At 39.7% G+C, this 22,076-nt stretch overlaps 5 protein-coding genes across 5 annotated transcripts; 3 read left to right on the top strand and 2 right to left on the bottom strand.

Annotated features, from left to right (window-relative positions):
- Positions 1 to 1,034: 1,034 nt before the first annotated feature.
- EAF02_005496 (uncharacterized protein) lies at positions 1,035 to 2,783 on the bottom strand (the record flags this gene model as incomplete). The annotated part of the gene is made up of 1 exon (XM_038901544.1): positions 1,035 to 2,783. The coding sequence occupies one exon, from the start codon at positions 2,781 to 2,783 to the stop codon at positions 1,035 to 1,037; it is 1,749 nt and encodes a 582-aa protein (XP_038758884.1).
- A 31-nt stretch (positions 2,784 to 2,814) lies between these two features.
- Positions 2,815 to 3,243, bottom strand: EAF02_005495 (uncharacterized protein; the record flags this gene model as incomplete). Its single annotated transcript, XM_038901543.1, has 1 exon — positions 2,815 to 3,243. One exon carries the CDS (start codon positions 3,241 to 3,243, stop codon positions 2,815 to 2,817), a length of 429 nt encoding a protein of 142 aa, XP_038758883.1.
- Positions 3,244 to 4,978: 1,735 nt separating this feature from the next.
- Positions 4,979 to 5,734, top strand: EAF02_005494 (uncharacterized protein; the record flags this gene model as incomplete). The annotated part of the gene is made up of 3 exons (XM_038901542.1): positions 4,979 to 5,111; positions 5,232 to 5,590; positions 5,681 to 5,734. 3 exons carry the CDS (start codon positions 4,979 to 4,981, stop codon positions 5,732 to 5,734), a joined length of 546 nt encoding a protein of 181 aa, XP_038758882.1.
- Positions 5,735 to 8,072: 2,338 nt separating this feature from the next.
- On the top strand, positions 8,073 to 9,624 carry EAF02_005493 (uncharacterized protein; the record flags this gene model as incomplete). Its single annotated transcript, XM_038901541.1, has 2 exons — positions 8,073 to 8,396; positions 8,459 to 9,624. Exons 1-2 carry the CDS (start codon positions 8,201 to 8,203, stop codon positions 9,622 to 9,624), a joined length of 1,362 nt encoding a protein of 453 aa, XP_038758881.1. The 5' UTR covers positions 8,073 to 8,200.
- Positions 9,625 to 12,525: 2,901 nt separating this feature from the next.
- Positions 12,526 to 13,955, top strand: EAF02_005492 (uncharacterized protein; the record flags this gene model as incomplete). The annotated part of the gene is made up of 4 exons (XM_038901540.1): positions 12,526 to 12,682; positions 13,012 to 13,256; positions 13,323 to 13,429; positions 13,481 to 13,955. The coding sequence occupies 4 exons, from the start codon at positions 12,526 to 12,528 to the stop codon at positions 13,953 to 13,955; spliced, it is 984 nt and encodes a 327-aa protein (XP_038758880.1).
- Between the last annotated feature and the right edge of the window lie 8,121 nt (positions 13,956 to 22,076).

Here is a 22,076-nt window from a genome sequence, read left to right as displayed (position 1 = left end):
ATATTTGATATCAGCAAATATATATATATGTATTGTGTGAACAAGGGTATTCACTTCAAAGGAATGACTTCAATACAATGGCTACTATATCAAAGGGATTTAGGCGAATGCGAAAGAGACTAGCTCTTTCAGTAGTGTCTATATAAGGCCTACTATTTTCCCACTTAGCTAGCTCTTTAGATAGAATACAATTAGACATTTAGGGGCCTACTAATAGTGGGAACCACGTCTTCCGTATCTTTCTCGAACCAACATATATATATCCATATATTAAGTAGATATATAATAATAATAGATATAGAAACCTTCACAGTATATTTATCTATTTATTCATTCATTCATTTATCCATTCATCTATTTACCACCTAGGTATGTACATTCACATTCACATTCGCATTCACCACCCTCACCCTCACCCTCACCCCTCAATTTCTTGTCTTGCAAAATAAAGCAATAAAAAAAAAATCTTGGTATCATTGCTAATCATACACTCCAATCGCGTCACCACATCTATCTATCCATCCATCCATCCAGCATTCATCCATTTATTCATCAATTCATCTATGTCTGACCCCTCAGCCTCAGCATCCAGGTAGGTATCTCTAAAACAAACCAAACCAAACCAAACCACACTGCATTACACTGCACTCAGAAAATAACAAGCGACGACCAAAAATATGATTCTCTTTTCTATTATCCATGGAGAACATGTTTTAACCCATATATGCAGCGTGAGTCATTTTAAAAACCGTGACTGTGTGTAGTCCAAGTCTAGTGATCTTCCAAGTCCCGTTTTCACGTCGAAATCATATGTGGTATGATACGATACGAATACCAAATCTATCGACCAATTTCAGTTCCAATTTCAGTCCCAAATCAGGAATATAAAAAGAAGTACTAGAATTATTGATGGAAACCTGAAGGATATTTCACATGCGAGGTTTTGACAAAGCATAAAGCCGTATCAGACCATCGTCACGACATTATATTATAGTCCAAGTCCAAGATCCGAGCAACGACTCCGTAGAAGGAGATTAGCGACGACCTCGTGGAGCACCTCGAGCAGGTCCGCCTCCGCCTCTACCGCGATAGGCTTTGCCACGACTTTGACCACCGCCTCTAGGGGGGTTGTTTCCAGATTTATGCTTCGGCTTATTCTTCTCTGCACTGCCGCTGCCGCCACCACTACCACCACCTCTACGACCGCCACGGCCACCACGGTTTCCAGAAGGTCTACTATTTTGGTTGCCGCCAGTATTGCCTTGGAATTGAAAGGGGGGAGCTTTGTTGAAAGATTGCATTGCACCAGCTTGGGAGAACTGGATGTGACCATTTCTAGGGGCCATATTGACTTTGGGTTGGATGAAACCTTCTTCATCATCGCTGTCATCCAAATTAATGGGGTCATTGGCCTTTCCCTTGATGGTGAAGCCCTTCTTTCCGCGATTCGGAATTGAATAGTCATTACCTCCTAGAGAAAGAGAGTCATCATAACTATTGGGACCATCAAGAAATTTCTCCATGTTGCTAGTCGACCAAGACTTCCCGCCAGAAGCAGGTTTACCACGATATAGTCCACATTCAGGGCCAAAGTGACCTGGACGACCACAAAAGTAGCAAAAAGCTAGAATATTGTGAACCTTTTTAATCTCATTCGGATCAGGAAGGAAACTTCTCCAGATTACATGACATTGATCCTCAAGATGACTTGTAGATTGACATGTATTGCATTTGACATCATCTTTGACAGCACGCAGCTTTTCAGGACATTGTAAGGTCTGATGGCCCACTTCTCTACACTTACCACAGATCGTAGTCTGAGGACAAGCTGGAGTGAGATGATCCCCCTTACTGCCACAAGAAGAACAAGCATTGTCGGAACATACACTTCGATCATGTCCACTTGAGCCACAGATCAAGCACTTCCTAAGGATGACACCGTCGGCGGATGGGAAATATTTCAGAATTGCAGCATGGTCCTCTGGAGGGATTCTCGGATGTAAACCCGTTTCGCGTGTCGCCTCAAATTCATGATCAACATCGGCATCAGTAGCAATACCACCATCTGATGGAACTTCCATTTCAATTCCGGCTACTGAGTCCGACGAACCATGATCCATCTGAACTGACCCGGCTTCAGTGGAAATCGCGCAATCTCTGGTTGGATCGATAGCATTTGTAACTAGGGCGGGAGCAACCCGAGTGGATTCCTCGCCATTCGATTCTGTTATCAATTTGGAAGTCGAGACATTGTTCTGTTTCACGGGAGCTTCATCTTTGACTGAATCGTCATTGGTAATTGCCGGGGAAGCGTTTTTGTCATAATGATTTGTCGCGCGGGCTAAAGTTGGTGGACCCTTTTTAGCATTCTTGAGAACCTCAATTGGAGACGGAGCTTCTGCCACAAGAGAAGACATAAACTGTTCTTTTTGTGGTATGTGGTTGTAAAAATAAGACAAGTAACTTTTGACGGCAGCCTTAGCACGTTTGTCTGGTAACGCACGCCCAAAGAATTCGTTGTTTTGCATGAGCGAAAGAAGGACATCAGAATAGGTGATATCCTTACTCGTGATGGGTTTGCCTTCCTCACTGTAAAGCTCTTGCAACTGAACATCACCGCCGCCGAACGAATAGCATCCTACAGGTTGATCCTTTTTCATTGGAGTTGGGTAAAAAGTCAAACCCTCTCCAATAAACTTCAGGCAGCTCTGTTGAAATTCTTCCGGCACTGGCCAACCATGAAGATCTATTAAAGCGGAAACATCTTGAGTATATGCTTCCATCAGAGCCAGTTTGTTTACCCTCCCAAGCTTGTTAAATTGTTTTTTTGGTCATCGGCTTTTGCTCAGATCGACCCTGAGATTTTTCAATGGTATTATTTGGGATATGTTCTGGTTGCTTCAAGGGAGTGCTTTGTGACGGCAGTGGTTTCTTGCTCTTGAAAGATGTTCGCAGTCCACTCTGTACGCCTTGATTCCAGGTTGCCGGTGATCCAGCTTTTGCTTCAGACGTAAGAGTGCCTATCGAATCCTTTGGCAATGGCGAAGATGTGAGATCGACCTCAACTTTGGCAGGTTCGTTGGAAGATGGCTTTGCCCTCTTTCGAGGTTGACTTGCAGATTCATCTGAAGAAGAATCAATTGTGACAACTTCTCTGCCTTGATCCGAGGATGATTGTAAAGCACGTTTCCTTCCAACCACGTTCGATCGCGAATCAACTACATCTTCTGCTGGTGAATCCATGTTTGATGATGCTCCCCTGGTAGATCAAAATCAAAACAGAATCAAAGCGAGAGGACGCGACATCCACAGGTTGATTCGAATGTGCGAATGCGTACGAGTAGAGGTATAGGTATGGGCAAAAGGCGCGAGGGTTGTACTGTTGGTAGTACTTTTTTTGCGAGCGGGGTCCTAGAAGAATTAGTGAAAGCTGCTGAGATATTCAATTATCTTTGTGCAACATGAAGAACAGATTCAAATGACCAAGAGAATTCTTGAAGATTGAATAGCTTTCCCATATAATCGGAAGAAAGATTATCTCCTCAAAGTCCTCATATATCGGTGAATTATTGGTTGTATAGTATCGTCGCAAACATGCGATACTTGGTAGCTCACTCTGTCGGGACTGTGTAAATAGAAGTTGTCTCAAAATTTAATAATGCGAGTTTCTGATATCACGAAAATAATTATTTCGGGAAATTATTATCGGTCTCGGTGCGGAGGTTTGATTGGTCGAAGGGTGGACGTATTGTTCATTTCGGTGAAACTAACTATAAATGGAAATAATCCTTGAAGATTGACCCTTGTTATTGGCTCCTTTTTAAAAGAACATTCCAAAGAGATTCTCGATTCATTTTTGCCTTGGATCGAATTTTATTTTTGGCCTTATGATTTAAATTTATATTATATTACCTATATATCCATATTACCTACCTACATACACATACATTATCTGGATACTACTAGGTAATAAATCATACCAACCTAGTCCTCCGTCCCCCAGTCTCTACCCAAGGATTATTAAAGAAACATCCCGCTCGAGCAAAATATACTTTGAATACCTACCTAGGTACTCTCGTACTGTACCTGCCCAGGTATCGACTTACCCTTATATTACCTTCATTCTGCCTACTCTACTATCACGGAAAAGTTATTAGTCCGATCAGACTTCCGAGCATTAACCCCATCCCCATCTCCATCTCCACAAGAACACCAAGACCGAAGGACGACTAAAAACAGAACAACAACACCATATAAGAATATCACCAAAACCCCCCCATTCGCCCCCCCCCCCCCCAATCCTCATCATCCACCACATATCTCTACATCTTACATTCTATACAGCAACTTAAGTCGGCGTCTCTGTTGACTCGTTTTCCATCTTCATTTATCCTTTCTCCTCCCTCGTTACGCCTCCCGCCTCAAGCTTTAGATCCCCTACACTTTCACAAGCTCCAGCTTCCCTCTACAGTTCTGTTGAGACCTTCTGATTATTGGCAAGTTCAATTTGAATCGGATCTCAATCATTCTCGTTTCCTTCTATCTACAGTCTCTCGTTACATCAACATTTAAACTGCCTCGCAATTAGGTACTCAGAAGTAAGCCCCTAACTCTCTCCAAATTCATGCACATGCATACCTAGGTCGATATCTGGGTCGATATCTCAATTCTTTCCGAGATCCGCATTTCTCACTTTGCTTACTGCACTAAATTACATGAAACATCCAATGAGCTCATCGCTGACGTTGTAACTATAGCTAGAACCCTTCGACAGCCGCCATCATATCTTTCATATCCCTTCTCCAAATTCGAATATACATCTTAACATTACGACAAGACGCTCTCTCGGAGGCGTTTCTTAACCTTCAAAATTCCTTCCGCAACCACCGCCAAGCTGTCTTCCCCACTCCTCCTCCCTCGCACAGTCTCTTACGACGCGAGTTCAAATCCACCTCGTCCAAGTGGTCCATATCGAACAATGAGTGAGCAAAAGGTTGGACGAAGGAGGCGGTCGAGCAGTTTGCTATATCAGGAGCCACCGGAGACAATTGAGCACATGAGTGATCAAGCGGCATTGCCCAATCTTAATGCCAACTGGGTGAACGCAAAAGGTCAGAAATTCCTGGATTCGATTGTGTGCAATGTAGCAATTGGAGCATCTTTTTTGGCATGATTTCTACGTGGGATATGAAGTATATTGAGTTCTCAATGCTAATTACTTCGTTCAATAGGTGCCTGGACCATACATCTGGTTTTAATCGCATGCCTCAAGGTTCTTTTTGATATAATTCCTGGTGTTTCCCAAGAGACATCTTGGACATTAACAAATATATCATACATGTTTGGTTCTTTTCTCATGTTTCATTGGGTCCGTGGTGTACCATTTGAGTTCAACGCTGGAGCCTACGACAATTTGAACATGTGGGAACAAATTGATAATGGAGCTCAGTACACGCCTGCAAAGAAGTTTCTCATGAGTGTACCAATCGTTTTGTTCCTAATTAGTACTCATTATACCCATTACGACCTCACTTACTTTATCATCAACTTTCTCGCCGTTCTCGGAGTTGTGATACCAAAATTGCCTTACGTAAGTTTTTCTCAACCAAAATTTCCCTTTTCATATTCTCATATTGGAGATATTGAATGTTGAAACATTATATTGATATGCTTTTCTCAGAGCCACCGAACTAGAGTTGGTCTATTCTCAGCGCCAGAGGACAGTTACAGATGATACGAAATGATATTTGAAAGTACGTCGAAGTACATGATTGCATCCAATTAGGCGTTTGTTTGTACGATATCTTGAGGCTTCACTTTTTTTTCATTTCAGATAATGATGAGAATACACTGGTTAACACAAAAGAATCCGGACTCGGTGAACTGTATCTAGAAATAGGGATGGAGTTGAGGTACATTTACAATTCTTGGCTATCTTTCTAAAAATTGTTCTAATACGGATTTGATCTTTTTATCTTCTTCTCCTTTTTCCTTTCGTGAATGTATTTTCCCTTGACGAGCAGTCATTTGGTAAAGGTGACGCTGTTTTTCCTTTATAAAACCTATTGATATTTGACAAGGAGACTTGCCCTGATGAGCCATTGGCATTTAATAACGGGGACGGTGTTTTCCACAACATGTCCTATTGGTATTGGTGACCTTGGTAAAATTCAATGGCTTTTTTATTTTCCTTACAAAATCGAAACTTTGAAGTTGTTCAAATTCGGTATTTTTGTCAGATACATTTCCCTTACGGAAGACCCGGAATCAAAGTTCAATTCCCTCCTTGCCTGGATACTTACTTAGTAGTAGTATGTAATTCTGCCGGTCCCCCGTTGAACTTTACTCCGTACGGGAAGCGAAATCTTGGAATGATCAAGGCATTGCTTGACTCTTGATACACGTGGTTTCCATTTCCATGACGTTCCTCTCTGAACCAATCGAAAGCATGAGTATACGAGGGGTTGTCATGAACTTTGATAAGTACTATGTAAGCCAAGAAGGTGAACGACTAATAATTCAAGTTTTCCCAGAAAGGAAACCGTTGCAAGAGAAAACTTTAATGCGTTCAACAAACCCACAGACATCCTCCTAGTCTCTGGGGATCTTAACACTAAATTCCTCAATCAAACTCTAAGTCATGGTGACCACTGACCAGCCAATTCTGATTGTCGAATCTGGATCTACTGATGATCTGATACCGTTATCATGGTCGTGGTTGTCGAGGCAATACTTGTTAGTACTGGCTTTAGTCAATTACGTTTGAATTGAGGATTCAAAACATCTTTCAAGATATTGCCGTGCCGACAATGCCCACTACTCATGAGGAACTTGCTACTTTTACTTTCCTCACTCATAAGCTTTACGTCAGTAAGGTTCATCAATATCTACACGCATTGTATATACTTTCATCAGGTCAGGAACGGGGCTATTGAACTGATGCTAACCTCATTTGTTTCCGATGACTAAGTCAGGAAGGAAACTTTAGGCGGTTAATAGCTTGAGTCCCATGAACTACCGAGAACGCTAATGAACATTTCACCCTAACTCAATCTTGTCGGGAATATCATCAACTTCTCTCCAACCTCTTTCTTTTTGAACGAACTAATTCAAAGATGCCAGTTGTTGAAAATGCATCCCGTGAGTTTCCGATGAGAATGGTCTAACCTGGGGATCCATCATATTCTTGGGTATTCTCGAATACACACCGGACATGACTCCGGTATCCTTGGGATCATGTTTTGCATCTTACAGTTCATTATCCATTATCAACCATTCGCTCTTTTGGGAGTCTAACCAGAATCTATATCGCCAAGTGGAGCAAATTCATAGTGGGGAAAATGTTTTCTACAACCAAAATTTGAATTGAAGATGAATCTTCCAAGACTGAATCCGCGGTGCTGGAATGGAGCCATAACCTTATATGGCATTCATCAAATGGCATGCCAGGTTCTGGGTTTTGAGAATGGCAATCACTAGTGAAACTCCACTTACCCATGACGCTTGATTGTGAGAATTGGCTACGAGAACCAAGTGGGGGTTTTTTTGAAGAGTTTTTACCCCTAAGCACTCGATGCACTTACCTAGCTTTACCTTGATATTCCTCTAAATTCCTCTCCCCACACTCTAAAGTGTTGACATCCAAGATCAACTGGATCTCGCTCGGCACCATTGGTCCATACAATCATTACGAATGTCAAGAAACCAGATTGATTGATGATTTAGAGCGATCGACTTTGACAATTCCTGTGCATTACCGCAAGTTTCACCCGAGTGGACGTCACTTCCTAGATTTCTCCAGACCAAGCTCTGATCGTCGCACGATCATGACCAATTACATTTTCACTTGATATCGTACGTCTTTGATCTGCTCTGGTAAGACTGCACTTTGGTCGAGCTTCAATAGCCATTGTTACCTGGCGTACAGTCCATGAGCTACCAGTAATTCTCATCAATAGTGTCTGTTAGTGTTCATGTCGCCATTGCTGGAATATGGTATCATCACTATGACGCTGGCTTAAGACGCTAAACTTTATGGTGTGATGAATTTGCTTAAATATCGATTCTCCCTTCAAAAGTTTGAAGTATTTCTGCTTATTCTGGCAGTCAATCGTTTCTAATTCACAACACTTCCTTCTCTTCACAACACATACTTCCCTTTACAACACCTCCTTCCCTTCGCAAAACACACTTAGTCACGATGAAGCTCAACTTATCCCAGGCAGCTGCTATCCTCGCATTCTGTGGAGTTGCTACCGCACAAAACTCCCAGAATGGCCAAGTTAATGGTCAAGTCAGTGGCCAAGGTAACATCGTAGCTCAAGGTGCTGCAGGTGCTAACGGCAACGGCGCCGGTGCTGCTGCAGGCGCTGATAGCAACATTGCTATCCTTCAAGGTATGTCGTCAAAGTTTCCCCCAAAAGGATCTATCAAATAGTGAATAATCTAACCTCCTCAGGTAACACCAACAACGGTGGTAACGTCCTCGTCAACCAAGGTAATGCTTCATACATTACTCAAATCGTTAACGCCTACGCCACCTATTTGCCTGCACCTACCACCATCACTCACCAGAACTCTGTCGTTACTGTAACACAACCAGGATGGGTCACCATCACTGCTTGCCCAACTGGCTGCACCATCATCAACAAGGTCGACACACCACCTACTGTGACCCCAGTTGGACCAGTCATCTCTAAGACAACTGGCCCCGCTTACTCAACTGCCAATACCACAGCAGTCCATGTTTCCTCAACTGTCAAGACCACACCAGTCCCTGTTTCTTCAAGTGTCAAGACCACAATAGTCCCTGTTTCTTCAACTCTCAAGACCACAACAGTCGCTGTTTCCTCAACTGTTCAAACTACTATTGCCAAAATCACAACAGCACCTGCTTCCTCTGTAGTTCTAGGTGTCGTCTCCGTTGTCCCTATTTTCAGAAACGGAACTATCACTGCCGCTACTGTCCCAGCTGTTGTACTTACCTCAGCTCGTGTCTCCAATGGAACCGTTGTTGCTACGGCTGATTCCGCTGGTCATACTCAAGTCGGTCAAGCTGGTCAAGCTGGTCAAGCTGGTCAAGCCGGTCAAGCCGGTCAATCTGGAGCAGGTCAAGCAGGTCAAGCCGGTCAAGCTGGTTCCGCTGGTCAAGCTGGTTCCGCTGGTCAAGCTGGTTCCGCTGGTTCCGCTGGTTCCGCTGGTTCCGCTGGTCAGGCAGGTCAAGCTGGTCAAGCCGGTCAAGCCGGTCAATCTGGAGCAGGTCAAGCTGGTTCTGCAGGTCAAGCTGGTTCTGCAGGTCAAGCTGGAGCAGGTCAATCTGGAGCTGGCCAAGCCGGTCAATCTGGAGCAGGTCAAGCTGGTTCTGCAGGTCAAGCTGGAGCTGGCCAAGCCGGTCAATCTGGAGCAGGTCAAGCTGGTTCTGCCGGTCAAGCTGGAGCTGGTCAAACTGGAGCTGGTCAAACCGGAGCTGGTCAAGCTGGAGCCGGTCAAGCTGGATCAGGTACAACCTCATCCAATGGCCCCAACACTAGCGGCCCAGTCACCTTCCAAGGTGCTGCTTCGGTCAACGGTGTCAGCGCTGCTGCAGCTCTCGCTGCCGTTGCTGCCATCGCCATGGCTTTGTAAGTAATACCTTCTCAACCTTCTCGCAACAAGGTTCACATCGCGGGAGGGCTGTCTCTAATCATCATGGTTGAGACAGGGGTAAGGAGTCTGGGGGTTTGATATTTTACTGGAGTTTCGGGGAAAGGATGGGGGATACAAACGTTATTATAATCTAATATTGGGTTGCTAATTAATCTGGGTTTTTTGGGGGGTGGGCGGGGCGTTCCGGGTATCCTGCTGTTTCTCGCTCATAATGATAGCGATACGGCAGTGATTTGGGGTATACAAAAGTTCAAAAGTGGACTTGGGTTTTGGGAGGCATTTTCTCTTGTCAAAAATCTGATCATCGTGAACGACGGACTATGGAATCCGTGGCACTATATGTTCAGATTTTTGGAGTGGTCCGCGAGTATCGAGGCAAATCGATGCGAGTGTCTCATGACACGATCAGATCACTTCGAGAAATGCCATTGCTATGTGTTCAAAATTTTGGAGAGATCCGCGAGTATCGATTTGCCTCGATGCGAGTGTCTCATGACACGATCAGATCACTTCGAGAAACGACATTGGAGTTTTGGGGGACACTCGCCACGGGGCTTGAGTATTGGGGGCGTCACGGTTCGAGATATAATTATCAATGGGAAGAAAGTACGTCCGTCATGGGATCGAAAACGGGAAAAAATGGGGAAAAACGATAAAAACTCAACTATAAAAAATATATCAACGCCGAGAGGAAAAGAAAGTACGTCCATGGGGATCGAAAAGGAAAAAATCGAAAAACAAAACCAATAAAGCCGGGGAAAAAAACATAAAAAGTATGCATGGGCAATCGTTTCAGGGGGACCCATACCAAAAACAAGTGGAAAATAGATGAAGAAAATCACAAAAAAGGGGATGTTTATCAATAAAAACCATTTTAAAAAAAGCTTTGTGTTCGGACATGAAGTGTTTGGATTGTGAAATGCTAATCTCAGGGCTGACTATTGGGGGTTTTGAGTGTAGGTGTTCAAGTGAAATCAACACTCCGCACTCTCTCGTCTGATCAACTAATCCCCGGAATATGGGTATCGTAACTGACATGTTAATGTGTCATGCATGATGCTTGCAGGGGTAATGGATTAGAGAGAGGTAAGTCGGATATGGGGGAGGGGCGTTTTGGATGGGGCGTTTTGGTATGGGGTTCTGGTTTTTGTCTGTCTGGCGGTTTGTGGAAAGACGTTTTTGGTGGCGTCTCTATACAGGGGTCTCGTACGGGTTACATGTATTACATATACATGTCGCACTCTCTCGTTTGGATCCATTCTTCATAATACGAGTATCATGATTGTCATGGATTTTGCCATGCCTGGTACTCGTAGGGCAATGGGTTGAGAGAGGTAAGCCGATGACTTGTGGAAAGACGTCTCTGGTCAATTTTCGACGGCATCAATGGCACGCACATTCAACATCATTATCGACTGCTTTATCAAAGGCGTTTCGGCAGAGGCGTTCTGGAAGAGGTGTTCAGGGATTGTATTCGAAGAGCATATGCTCGGTCGGGTATGTCGCACTCTCTCGTCCAATTGACTAATCCCCGGAATCCGGTATCATAAGGGTATGGTACTTGCAGGGGTAAAGATTGGGATCTGTATGTGTTCCTCAGAGTATTGAGTGTTGGTGGTGATATGTCTGTATGTCACTCATCATACTCGCTTATAATACTCTGTAGCAACTATAGATTAGAGAGGGGTAAGTCGGGGGCGTGGTGGAATGGCGTTGGGATATCACTTGTAGGCTGGACAGCGATAGGATTCTCTCGGGGACGGGGAGTGAGGGAAACGAGTATTATCTCGTGAATTCCATTGCTGTTTATTGTATAATATTCAATGTATAATACTTGGTTTGGGGTTAGGGGGATTATGGGGGTTTCACTTGGGGGTAAAGGGGTAGGCGTTATGGTTGGTAAAAGGGGCGTTGGGGTCTTAGGGTTGGGTGGTAGGTGGTGTTGATAGGAGACTGGGGTGTTTGGGTATGGGTATAGGGAGGGACGGGGCGCAACGGTTGAGGATTATAGGGGGATTAGATATAGGCGACTTTACCTAATTCAATACCGACACCTCAAAATATTTACTGCGTTTGAGTGACTGTGATTCTGGCTATGATTAAAGTGGAATATAGAATCTATTTCTATACTCTTTATGATGCGAGGTGGGGGGTGCTGTTCTCGAGGCCATTTAGATGGGTATGTTTATATGGGTAAGGTTATGAACCAGTCAAATTATAAATAATAGGGTTCAATTGAAATACATTAAAATCAATCTTGACAAGAAACAAACAAACAAGTTTCCCCCATTTTCATATCAACACCTCCTCTCACACATCACCACCTTTACCCCGCAATTAGCAACCCCACCGAGCCCACAATAGTCTCACATCCACCTCTATCAAACGAGCGATATCTAAGCACCGCGTCTTGGGATAACTACGGAAGCACTATTTTATCTTCTCAATCAATCACATTACCTTCCATTACACACATGATTCTTATCTAAAGTTTCAGCACCACTGCTATCATCGTCTTATCTCGCGCCATCCCACTATCGTCGCACACCTCGATAGCTGAGATAGTATCCTTTAGGTAATCTGTTTGCAACAGGTCGATCCACCATTTCGCTATCTACATCCACATTGGTCTGGTATTTACTGTACCTCTACCATATTTTAAGCTCGAATTGGCTGGCGTGTGTGGAAGAGTACTAGGTATATATTGATATATCCAGGAACTCCGTGATCGACTTGATATTCAACATCTAAAATCTGAAATTGCGATTGAGATTTCAAGAGTGCTATATCTTTACTACGAAGATTGATCATTTGTTTACTATACGCTACCTTAAGATTATCTCCTGATAAGATAAAACGAAGAATAATAGGCTGGAAATTATGGCACCCTCGGCGATTGAATCACATCTTCCTATTCAGAAGAAAACAGGGGAGGAGAGCATTCCAATCGTAAAAGATGAGAAAGTCGAACATGTTCATGGTGGAGAGGATTTAACTCCTTTGGAGGCGATTAGTCATGGAGGTGTGGTTATGTCTGGTGAGTTATGATGGATTTTCCTTGTGTCTGGGGGGTTTCATGGGAAATTGGGAGTAGTGGGTGCTGAAGTTGAGTGTTTTGTATTGTGGAGATGAGTTTTGGAGGATTGTGAAGCTAGATGATGAAGGGGGTAGAAGGTATGGGAGTTACTGAGTGATACTGGCTTGCAAGTGCAAGATATCATCATTCTGTTGGATGGTTAGTTTCTATCTGGGCTTGAGTATGCGGAATACACGAAGATAATCATATATATCCATGTTCGCTTACAAAAACTTTACTATCTTTTTCTTCTTCAATCTCACTCGCTCATTCATTGACAATATTTTTAGGTATTCCAACCTTTCCCAATCATGCTGCTCACCGTCGCCACATCCTCATCCACATGGCGGCCGTCTTCCGAGACTTTTCACGTCGTGGTTTCACCGAAGGAATGTCAGGACATATCTCCGTCCGAGACCCAGAGTTTGAGAACTACATCTGGATGAACCCCCTTGGTCGACATTTCGGTCTGATGACTGCTGGTGATATGATGTGTTTAGATTTAGAGAGTGGAAAAGTTGTAGGAGGAAATCGAGTACGAGTTTCCTTTCGCAACCCGTGAATATGAATATGGAAGATGTTGAAATTAACTCAATCACAGTCTCGTCCTGCCAATGCCGCTGGGTTTTTGATCCATTCTGCAATTCACAAAGTACGTCCTGATGTACATGCTATTTGTCATGCACACACAAATGCTGGTCGAGCATGGTGAGTCTCTTGTTCAGAACTTTACCACATACAAGTCTTAACAATACCCAGGTCCGTCTTCGGTCGACCCCTCGATATGCTCAACCAAGACATCTGCAACTTCCACAACAGCATCGCTGTCTACGCCTCCTACGGCGGCATCGTCTTTGCCTCTGAAGAAGGCGCCAACATTGCGCGTGCCCTCGGTCCCCACAACAAAGTAGCCATCCTCCTCAACCACGGCTTATTAAGCACCGGATCCACCGTCGACGAAGCGGGATTCCTATTCGCGCTCTTAGATCGCGGATGCGAAATCCAATTGAAAGTCGAAGCGGCGGTGGGAGGAACCCGCGATGCGAATGGAGAGCTGAAGAAAGGAGTATATGTGATTGAGGATGAGGAGGCGGCGTATAATTTCAAGATGGCGAGTGAGAAGAATGCGTTGTATGCGGAGATACAACCGGATCTGGAGTTTGAGATGGAGATGGCGGGGCCGGGGGTGGTGGAGAGGGGTGTTGAGAAGCAGATTGTGGATCATGGGTTGTGAGGAGGAGGAATTAGCAAGCGAGGAACTTGGAAGCGAGATGTGGGATTTTGGAGGTGCGAAATTGTGTGCATAGTTAGTTACTTTTCTGTGGGTGTTTGGATTTCATTTATATGTTCCAACCAATCCAGATTATCTCCTTTCCCGTCTGAAAATAACATCGTATGGAAATTTATCACTCATTGTAGATATAAGATTACAATCCCCACGGCCCTTTTCATAAATAAAATAAAAATAAAAATAGTATGCCCCCTCAACCCAGAACCCGCAAAACATTTCTTCATTATTATTCACAAAAGCAGTATAATATGATACAATCACTCCCTCCCTTTAGCATTCCCAATCCCCAATCCCCAAATCATAACATCCACACTACAATACACAAATAATAAAATTTCCATACTCCTACTCAAATCATGAATTCCCAACAAGCAATTCATCGTTTCGCTATGTGTGCGTGCGTGCGTGCGGGCGTGCGGGCGTATCTATAAATGGTGTTAAAGATTGAGATGATAATAATGAGATTTCTTTCTAGTATATAGGATGGGATGGGATGAGTGTTGTGTTATATAATATTGTATATACCTAGGTAGGTATATTCTTGTATAATTTAATTTATATATAAAATTTCTTAGGATGGGTTTGAGTTTTGGTTAGGGTTTCTGGTTCTAGTATGAGTGAATGGGTTTGTATGAGTATAAGTATGTATATATCGATTTATATATATGTTTATAGGAATTAATATATATATGATACTCGAGCATATATTATATATCTAATTATATCTATAGATATAGATAGTTATATAGTCATCTATTCGAATCTAGATATATAATATTGATATATATATCAATTACAAAATAATGACTTTTTATATCTAGATATACTTATTAGATATTAGTCGACTTGAGAATAATAAAGTTTGATATATGCGATATTGTATGAGAATCTTTAGGTTTTGATGAATAGACTGAGTGGGTTAGCTAGGAGTTAGAGATTGAAGATTGAAGATTGAGACTATCTGTTAGTAAGTGATTTTGAGGGGGAGATCGGTTAGGTAGATGGGTAGGTAGATGGATGAATAGGCTTGAGATATTTATTTATTTATTTATTTATAGTGATTAGCGTCTATTATCTGACCTCCCAAGGGGTATTCTAGATGTACTAAGGAGCGGGCCTACGGGCCGCTAGCGTTCCAGCTGCTCATAATAGTATAATATTAGCTAATCAGGAGCTTGTTGCCTCTAGTATTCCCCCGCTCAGTACCGCTTATGGTGATTCTGTAACTATTCTATTTAAAGATTTATAATCCTGTTTTAGAGGGCCTTGTTTCATATACTATCCAGATATCAGCGAATAATCAGATTGATTGCTATCGATCGGGAGAGTGCTCAAAGCGCTTATAGCTATTCAATACGGGTTTTAGATTGATTGAAATAGAAAGCTCATCCTCAGAATATTGGAGTAGATTGGAATTCGTATAGTTTTGTATAGTTTGAGCATATTCTAATATAAAATCTGGATCTAGCAAGAAGATCAATAAAACTATATTATATTTGCAGGATGTAGTTAACATATACTATCATATCCCATTCAGATCGAAATCGATTTAATATAAGCGGCCAATTGTTACACATTTGATTATTGATTAAATATTGAAAGAAATACAATATACTTTTTTCAATCCTATATATATAGGTATTCGTGCTATTTTTGTAATTGAATTTGATGTGATAGGCTGTAAAGTTATTGTGTCCGGTTCGTATTACTATAAATCTATATAATATTTCGTGAGGAAGCTTAAGACTTTTTGGTTTCGAGATATTATATATCGGTTTTTATATATTATATATTTTGGAGATTAGGCCTCTTTTTTCCTTTTATTATCTACTCTCGAAACGCCGACATTTAGTATATAGAACAAAACGGAAGCTGCTGACTATGGGGAGACAGGATAGGCTAAAGTTAAGCGGCCCAGTTATACCCTAATTAGTAAGGTGATTGGCTGCCTCGTTGCCCTTAATCTCAGTATGCCCAGGGGACCATTTGATTACAATATCGTAATGTTATATCGCTTGATAGCACTTATAGTATATTCATTAAAAGGAGACAGTGGCGCTTCCTCACATTCCCCAGATTATTGAGGTGTTATCAATATATAATCATATTTGTCTCTGGTAGGGGTGATCAATGATGCTTAGAAGGTGTTCTAGTCCTCGTTATACACTGATTGCTTCAGTGTCAAAAATATGTGACTGTTTGTGTATATGGCTGTAGCCAATATCGATTTGTTACTTGCTATAATAGATTGTAAAGCTATACCCTATACAGTAATCATATTTGTTATATTATTCAGATCTATCTGAAAATACAGAATAGTCTTCTTAGAGAATTAAATTCCATTATTTCTTGAATACTTTTGCGGTGTTCTCTTTGTTTATACTATTCATTGGATCGGTGTAATACTTAGAAGAGAAGTGAGGCTGTAAGAATCTGGGACACTCAATAACAAGAATCGCCTGTTCCATTCTTTACAGTTTTGTATTAGAACCTTTCAGAGTATTTGTATCTTGTTCTTTCTTTCTAATATACAGTTTTAATTGATTTACAAATAGATATTGTATATCCATTATCTAAAGCCAAAACACAAACCTCAATCTGGCTTACTCTAATACAACAATTCCAGCTGGAAGACTAGCTTTTACAAGGAATACAATCGTTGGAATCGTCTTATAAACAGATAAAGTTTTCTATATTATATTATAAATCATCTTACTAACTAGATTAATATATTTCTTGATCCTGATATCAATCGGAATATAGTCTGTATTTGGGCATTATTTATATAGTCTATCGAATTATACTTCGGAGTTAAAGAGAATAACAGGGAGTATATAGATAATAATTACTTTTCGCAAGCAGGCTATAAATAGTCTGTAGACTATATAAGCTATTGATTGGATATAAGATATAATATATATAGCTTTTGTAATACATATTTTGATATATTATAGAAATATTAGATACCAATCAAAAAAGACGTTAAGTCAGTATAAGATTAATTATACTCCATTGATAAGCTTTAGAGAGATCGATATAATAACTAGATCCTGACTTATCCTTATAACCGAATTTGCAATTTTATACTTCCTTAATATATAAAATAACTCAAACTTTTTCAAAACAAAAAAGATCTTATTCTGATTTTTTCATTATAGAATACATTGAACGATTCGATAGAGTATATATATATTCATAAATAAATCCTTAGATATATAATATATAGCTATATTGTTAATATATCCGAAGCACTATGCTCTATCTTGATTAAGAAGCTCAGTAAAATAAAGAGTATATAGGATAAAGAAAAATAGCAATTCTTGGGGAATACTGTATACAATCAGGAAATCCTATATTGTAATTCCCTCAAACCTTACATGCACATATCTCTCAGTCAGAAATAAATCAACAAATTATAAGAGTGCCATAAACCAACCCTGCTTTTTTATATATTATAGAAGCTATCTTTTAAGGAATATATTATAAACACCTTATACATCCATTGTTATTAGTATGACCACTTTGCCAGCTGCTAAAATACGCTTAGCATTATAAATAAAGACAGCTATAAGATTAATACCAGCTCTTTTCGGCAGCGCTTTGTAATACTGAGGGCTAATAACATTGTATCTCATAGCCATCCATGCAATTTGATTAGCAATATACCTTTCTAATCCTTTTTCAATATATAATATCAACACAATTAGCCTCTACAATCTCAGGGACATCCTATCCTTCTTATCAATCTTGGGTAGTATAATTACTTTAACAAGTTTCCACTCATTAGAATAATAACTAAACCTAAGGTAAACCGCGAAAATCTCATATATTACACTCTTCATACTAGGTCAGTATACCTTAAAAAAACAAATAATTACCTGATTGACTTCAGATAATATACTTCTGACTTTTATTATATATTTTTCCATTTTCTCTATAGTGATTATTCTTTTCTATAATAAGATTGTTTAGTAGTCCTATTCTTATAAAGAATTGTACTATAGATTATTCGATACTTTAAAGTAATTAAATATTATTATAAAGAATACTTCGGCTTTTTTTTAATATTAATAATCTCTTGGTTTTTAATTATTAAAGAAGGGGTTTTAAAATCTGCTTTTAGGGTTAGCTTGTATTAGTTTATGATTTTGTATAGTTCTTGATTGTTCTGTATATTATTTAAATACTTAGTTCAATAAGCTTGTTTCAATACTTATACAATTCTTTGTAGATTCTATTAGGTAATTGCTATTCCATTAGCAATTCCAGTTCTCCTGGCTTGTGTGTATGTTCGGTATGCCTCCTTATACTTATCAATTTATTATAAGGATAATTGATAGGGTTTGCAGTCTTTCTGCTTTACAACTATTATAGAGATACTCAATATGCTTATAAATCTGACAATTAGTCTGTTGATATTATAGGTAGATCGGAGGTCCGGGTTCTGGAGGTTTATTAAGCAATTAGCTATTATATCTGCTAGGCAGGGTAAATCTGAATTGTATATCTAGATATATACTTACTTGTATTTAGAGGTTCCTTTATCCGAAATGGTAGTAACTTGAGTGGTATGATCGGAGCTGCTATGTAGATTATTATCAATTACCATTGTAATGATAATCAGATTGGAAAAGATTAGATCCAGAATATATTCTCTTGTATACGTAGGGGCACCAGAAGTCCCGATATACTCCATTCCCTGTTCGGTAGCCTATTGTGCAAGCGTGTCATCTTGATTAATAGTTGCTACTCTGGGTTTCCATAAATCATATTTAACATTGAAATTATCTTTAATAATTATATCAATCTCTGGGGCGATTTTTAGTTCAAATATATATTTTATTATCAGCGAATTGAGCGGGGTGCAATAAATATTGAGAATCAAGTATCTATTAATATTAATTCAAAGTAAATCTCTATTTCCAATTTGTCTTATTTGTTTAATCTTCAAGTTGTCTTCTTTTTGTATATAGATAATTATTCATGGCCTATGTTTAAGGCTATTAGTTATTCTTTAGATATTGATTGGCTGGTATTGATTATATGTGGTATGATTTTGGATTATCGAGTTATTATACAATCAGGGTTTTTGGATATAGATAATATCTATATCAGTCTTTTTAGCAATTTATAGGAGGGTAATATGATTAAAGTATTTGTGTTTTATATTGCTTATACGATTGTGAACCCCCTTTCCCCTATTGAGTTCATATTGGTTATATAATTTATATAGGGGTGGTGGCAGTTTCGTTAGTGTTTAACTTACTCCCCTCGTTTATTTCAAAATCGGAAGGTGAAAAGGCTTTTTTAGTTATAATTATTATATTATAATTTACTCCTTTATTAGTATGGCGCAAAGGGTTATAGCTCGGGATGTGAATCGGATTATTGAAGGGGCTCTTTTCTGATCGGGTCTGTTTAAATAATCAGTTTATTAGTTGCTATTCATTTTTGTAGATAATAATGCGAGCCCCTGGTATAGGGAATCTAGGGATAATCACTTGAGATTATTTGATTAGTATTAAAGCAGATACCTTTCTTTTATATATTTTTTGAATCTTCTTTTGATTAATAATCCTAATTTCTTTTATTTATCAATAGGTAAATCTGATTAGTTTTTCATTGACTAATTGTGGTACTGCTGGGCAATTACTATATACAAATCGGAAGGGTTCTAGGCATTCTGTATATTAAATATTGTTTTAGTATTGCTTATAAATCTTTTTATTGGTATATTTAATAGTCAGTTCGCTGTATCTAGAGCAGCAAGCTGGGTGATAATATATATACAGGTTATAGTATAGCTAGTACCTATTGGAATATTGTTGTAGTTGAGGGCGTTGCGATCTGTTAAGGAACTTCGAGTATTTATTGATATTAAATAGCCAGAATGGTTTTACTATTTTCTTGAAACTAATAATCCAATTAGCCCTTTTTGTAAAAGGATTCACTCTATACTTAGAGATTCTGTATTGTATTGATTCCTCTTTTGCTTATGTTTTAATCTTTTCTCAAATAATTGTATCTAGGAGTATTGTGAGTGTGCTCAGTGTGTTATAAGAAATCTAAGATATAATATAATTGTATTAAGTCTCTGTGACTTGAGTATTATCTATATTAAATATGGTGATTAGCCATATGCGATTTTCGTTTTATAAAAGGTTTTTGTATTCCTTTGGCGTTTTGCATCCCAGGGTTTACCCTATTCTGTTGTAATGGAGCAAGGGAATCAGTTCGAGTCTTAATCCAGAAACTGCTTTTATAATCTTTAGTTGCAATTTGAAGAGATTATTGATGATTATTTGTTGTCTATTTCCCATCTTTATAAGGATTGTGTGGCTATTTTGCTTCTGTTGTTTGCGTTTCTATATTATTTCTATCGTTTTAAGTATACTCATTTTAACGCTCTTCAATGTTTGAGGTGCCCTTTTAGTCTTGAGTATATTAGTATAGGATTTAGCAATTCCCTTTAGGATTATTTTTGTGATTGGTATAAGAATTCTCTATATAGATCTGGCTTATCTTATAGTTTTGATTATGCTATTGATATATACAAATCTTAGCATATTGGTATGGCTTAGTTTTGTTTTGCTCAGGATTTTAATATACATATCAATCACACTCACAATCTTTAGGGTTATTTGTTATTTTCCGTTTCTTTATAGAATTGATCAATTATTGCTTTATAAATAGATTATATATCGCTATCTTCATTTACTTCAGTTGTCGATGTGGTTGTTGTTGTTGTTGTTAAAACGATTGGGTTGCAACCTGATATGCTTGGTGGCGCGACAGGTTGCTCACGACTGCATATTGACGATATCATGATATTGTAAGATTCCTTCAATATAATTTGTTATAATCGTTGTATTTGAGATCCTGATTTTGTATAATTAAATTGAGATAGAAATTTTTGAATATAGGCTTGAGATATAGAGAATTCGGTTGGGGCTTTACTATATTATGTGTATTTAGGTAGGTATGTATAGTTATATGTTGAATATGTATGAATGTAGGTATGTATATTCCGAATTAATGAGTATTAATACGTAGATCTGAATTATTCTACGAATACTTTGTATAGTTTATATTTCATATTTTAGACATCTAATCTGAGAGCCGAGAATTATTATCCTCGGGTCCTGGAAATTATCTAGGTATGGGCGCACTGCACTCACTCTACCTGTTCATGTAAGGTTAGGGACCCTACCCTACCCCATGATTCGCAAACGAAAAGGAAAGTATCTTTTCGGTCCGTTCACTCGAGATGATCTCGGTCTCGGGATCTTGTTATTTTTGAGATTTGTTATCACATGATTGGTGATGTGAAACTGGATTTTTGATGCAGTAGATACATAAGTATCTTTGACTACCTAGTACCTAGGTAGCTCGAGGGTAGGTCTATTTCCATCGCACCTAAGAGTTACATACCTACCTACCTAACCTTAGTTGTACAAGATACGATACGAAAAACATAAAAACATTACACATGTACCTACATCTTATGCTTCAAAAAGACCAAGGGGAAGGAGGCGAAAAAGACAAAAACCCATTCGGATTATGAGAAGTATTCTCTCCGCTCCGTAAGCAAGGAGGATGGATTGGATGTCTGGATGTTTCTCTCCATACATCAGTTGATTAGTTGATGGGGATATTACCAGATATGGCATAGTCGCGGATGAAAGAACCGTTTTTGTCTTTGATTGAGATGATATTCATCATGGGACCAATGAGGAGGGTTCTGGAGGCTCCGGTACAACTTACCACGCTGGTGTTGGACTGGGAGCGCGGGTTTTTTTCCTTTTGCTTGGAGGGTGTGGCTGATGGTGTGGTGGTGGTGATGGTGGTGTTGTCTCTGTGTGTGTGTGTGTGTGTGTGTGTGTACAGTGCTTGTACTCGGTATTGATAGGAGATTGTTGGTACGATGTGTTGTCGAAAGAGTGATATGTACTGGTGGTACGATGTAGTAGATACTAGGGAGGGTAGTTTCAAGATAGGTCGTTGGTTATGATTCGTAATACTGTGGAAGTTGATGAATGTTATTGTCTTGATAGATAATTAGGT

Source organism: Botrytis sinoallii (genome assembly GCF_014898435.1).
Source record: "Botrytis sinoallii strain Bc 23 chromosome Unknown BSIN_008, whole genome shotgun sequence".
Taxonomy (NCBI): Eukaryota; Fungi; Ascomycota; class Leotiomycetes; order Helotiales; family Sclerotiniaceae; genus Botrytis; species Botrytis sinoallii.
Note: the sequence above shows the minus strand (reverse complement) of the source record. Positions and strands in the feature narration are given on the sequence as shown.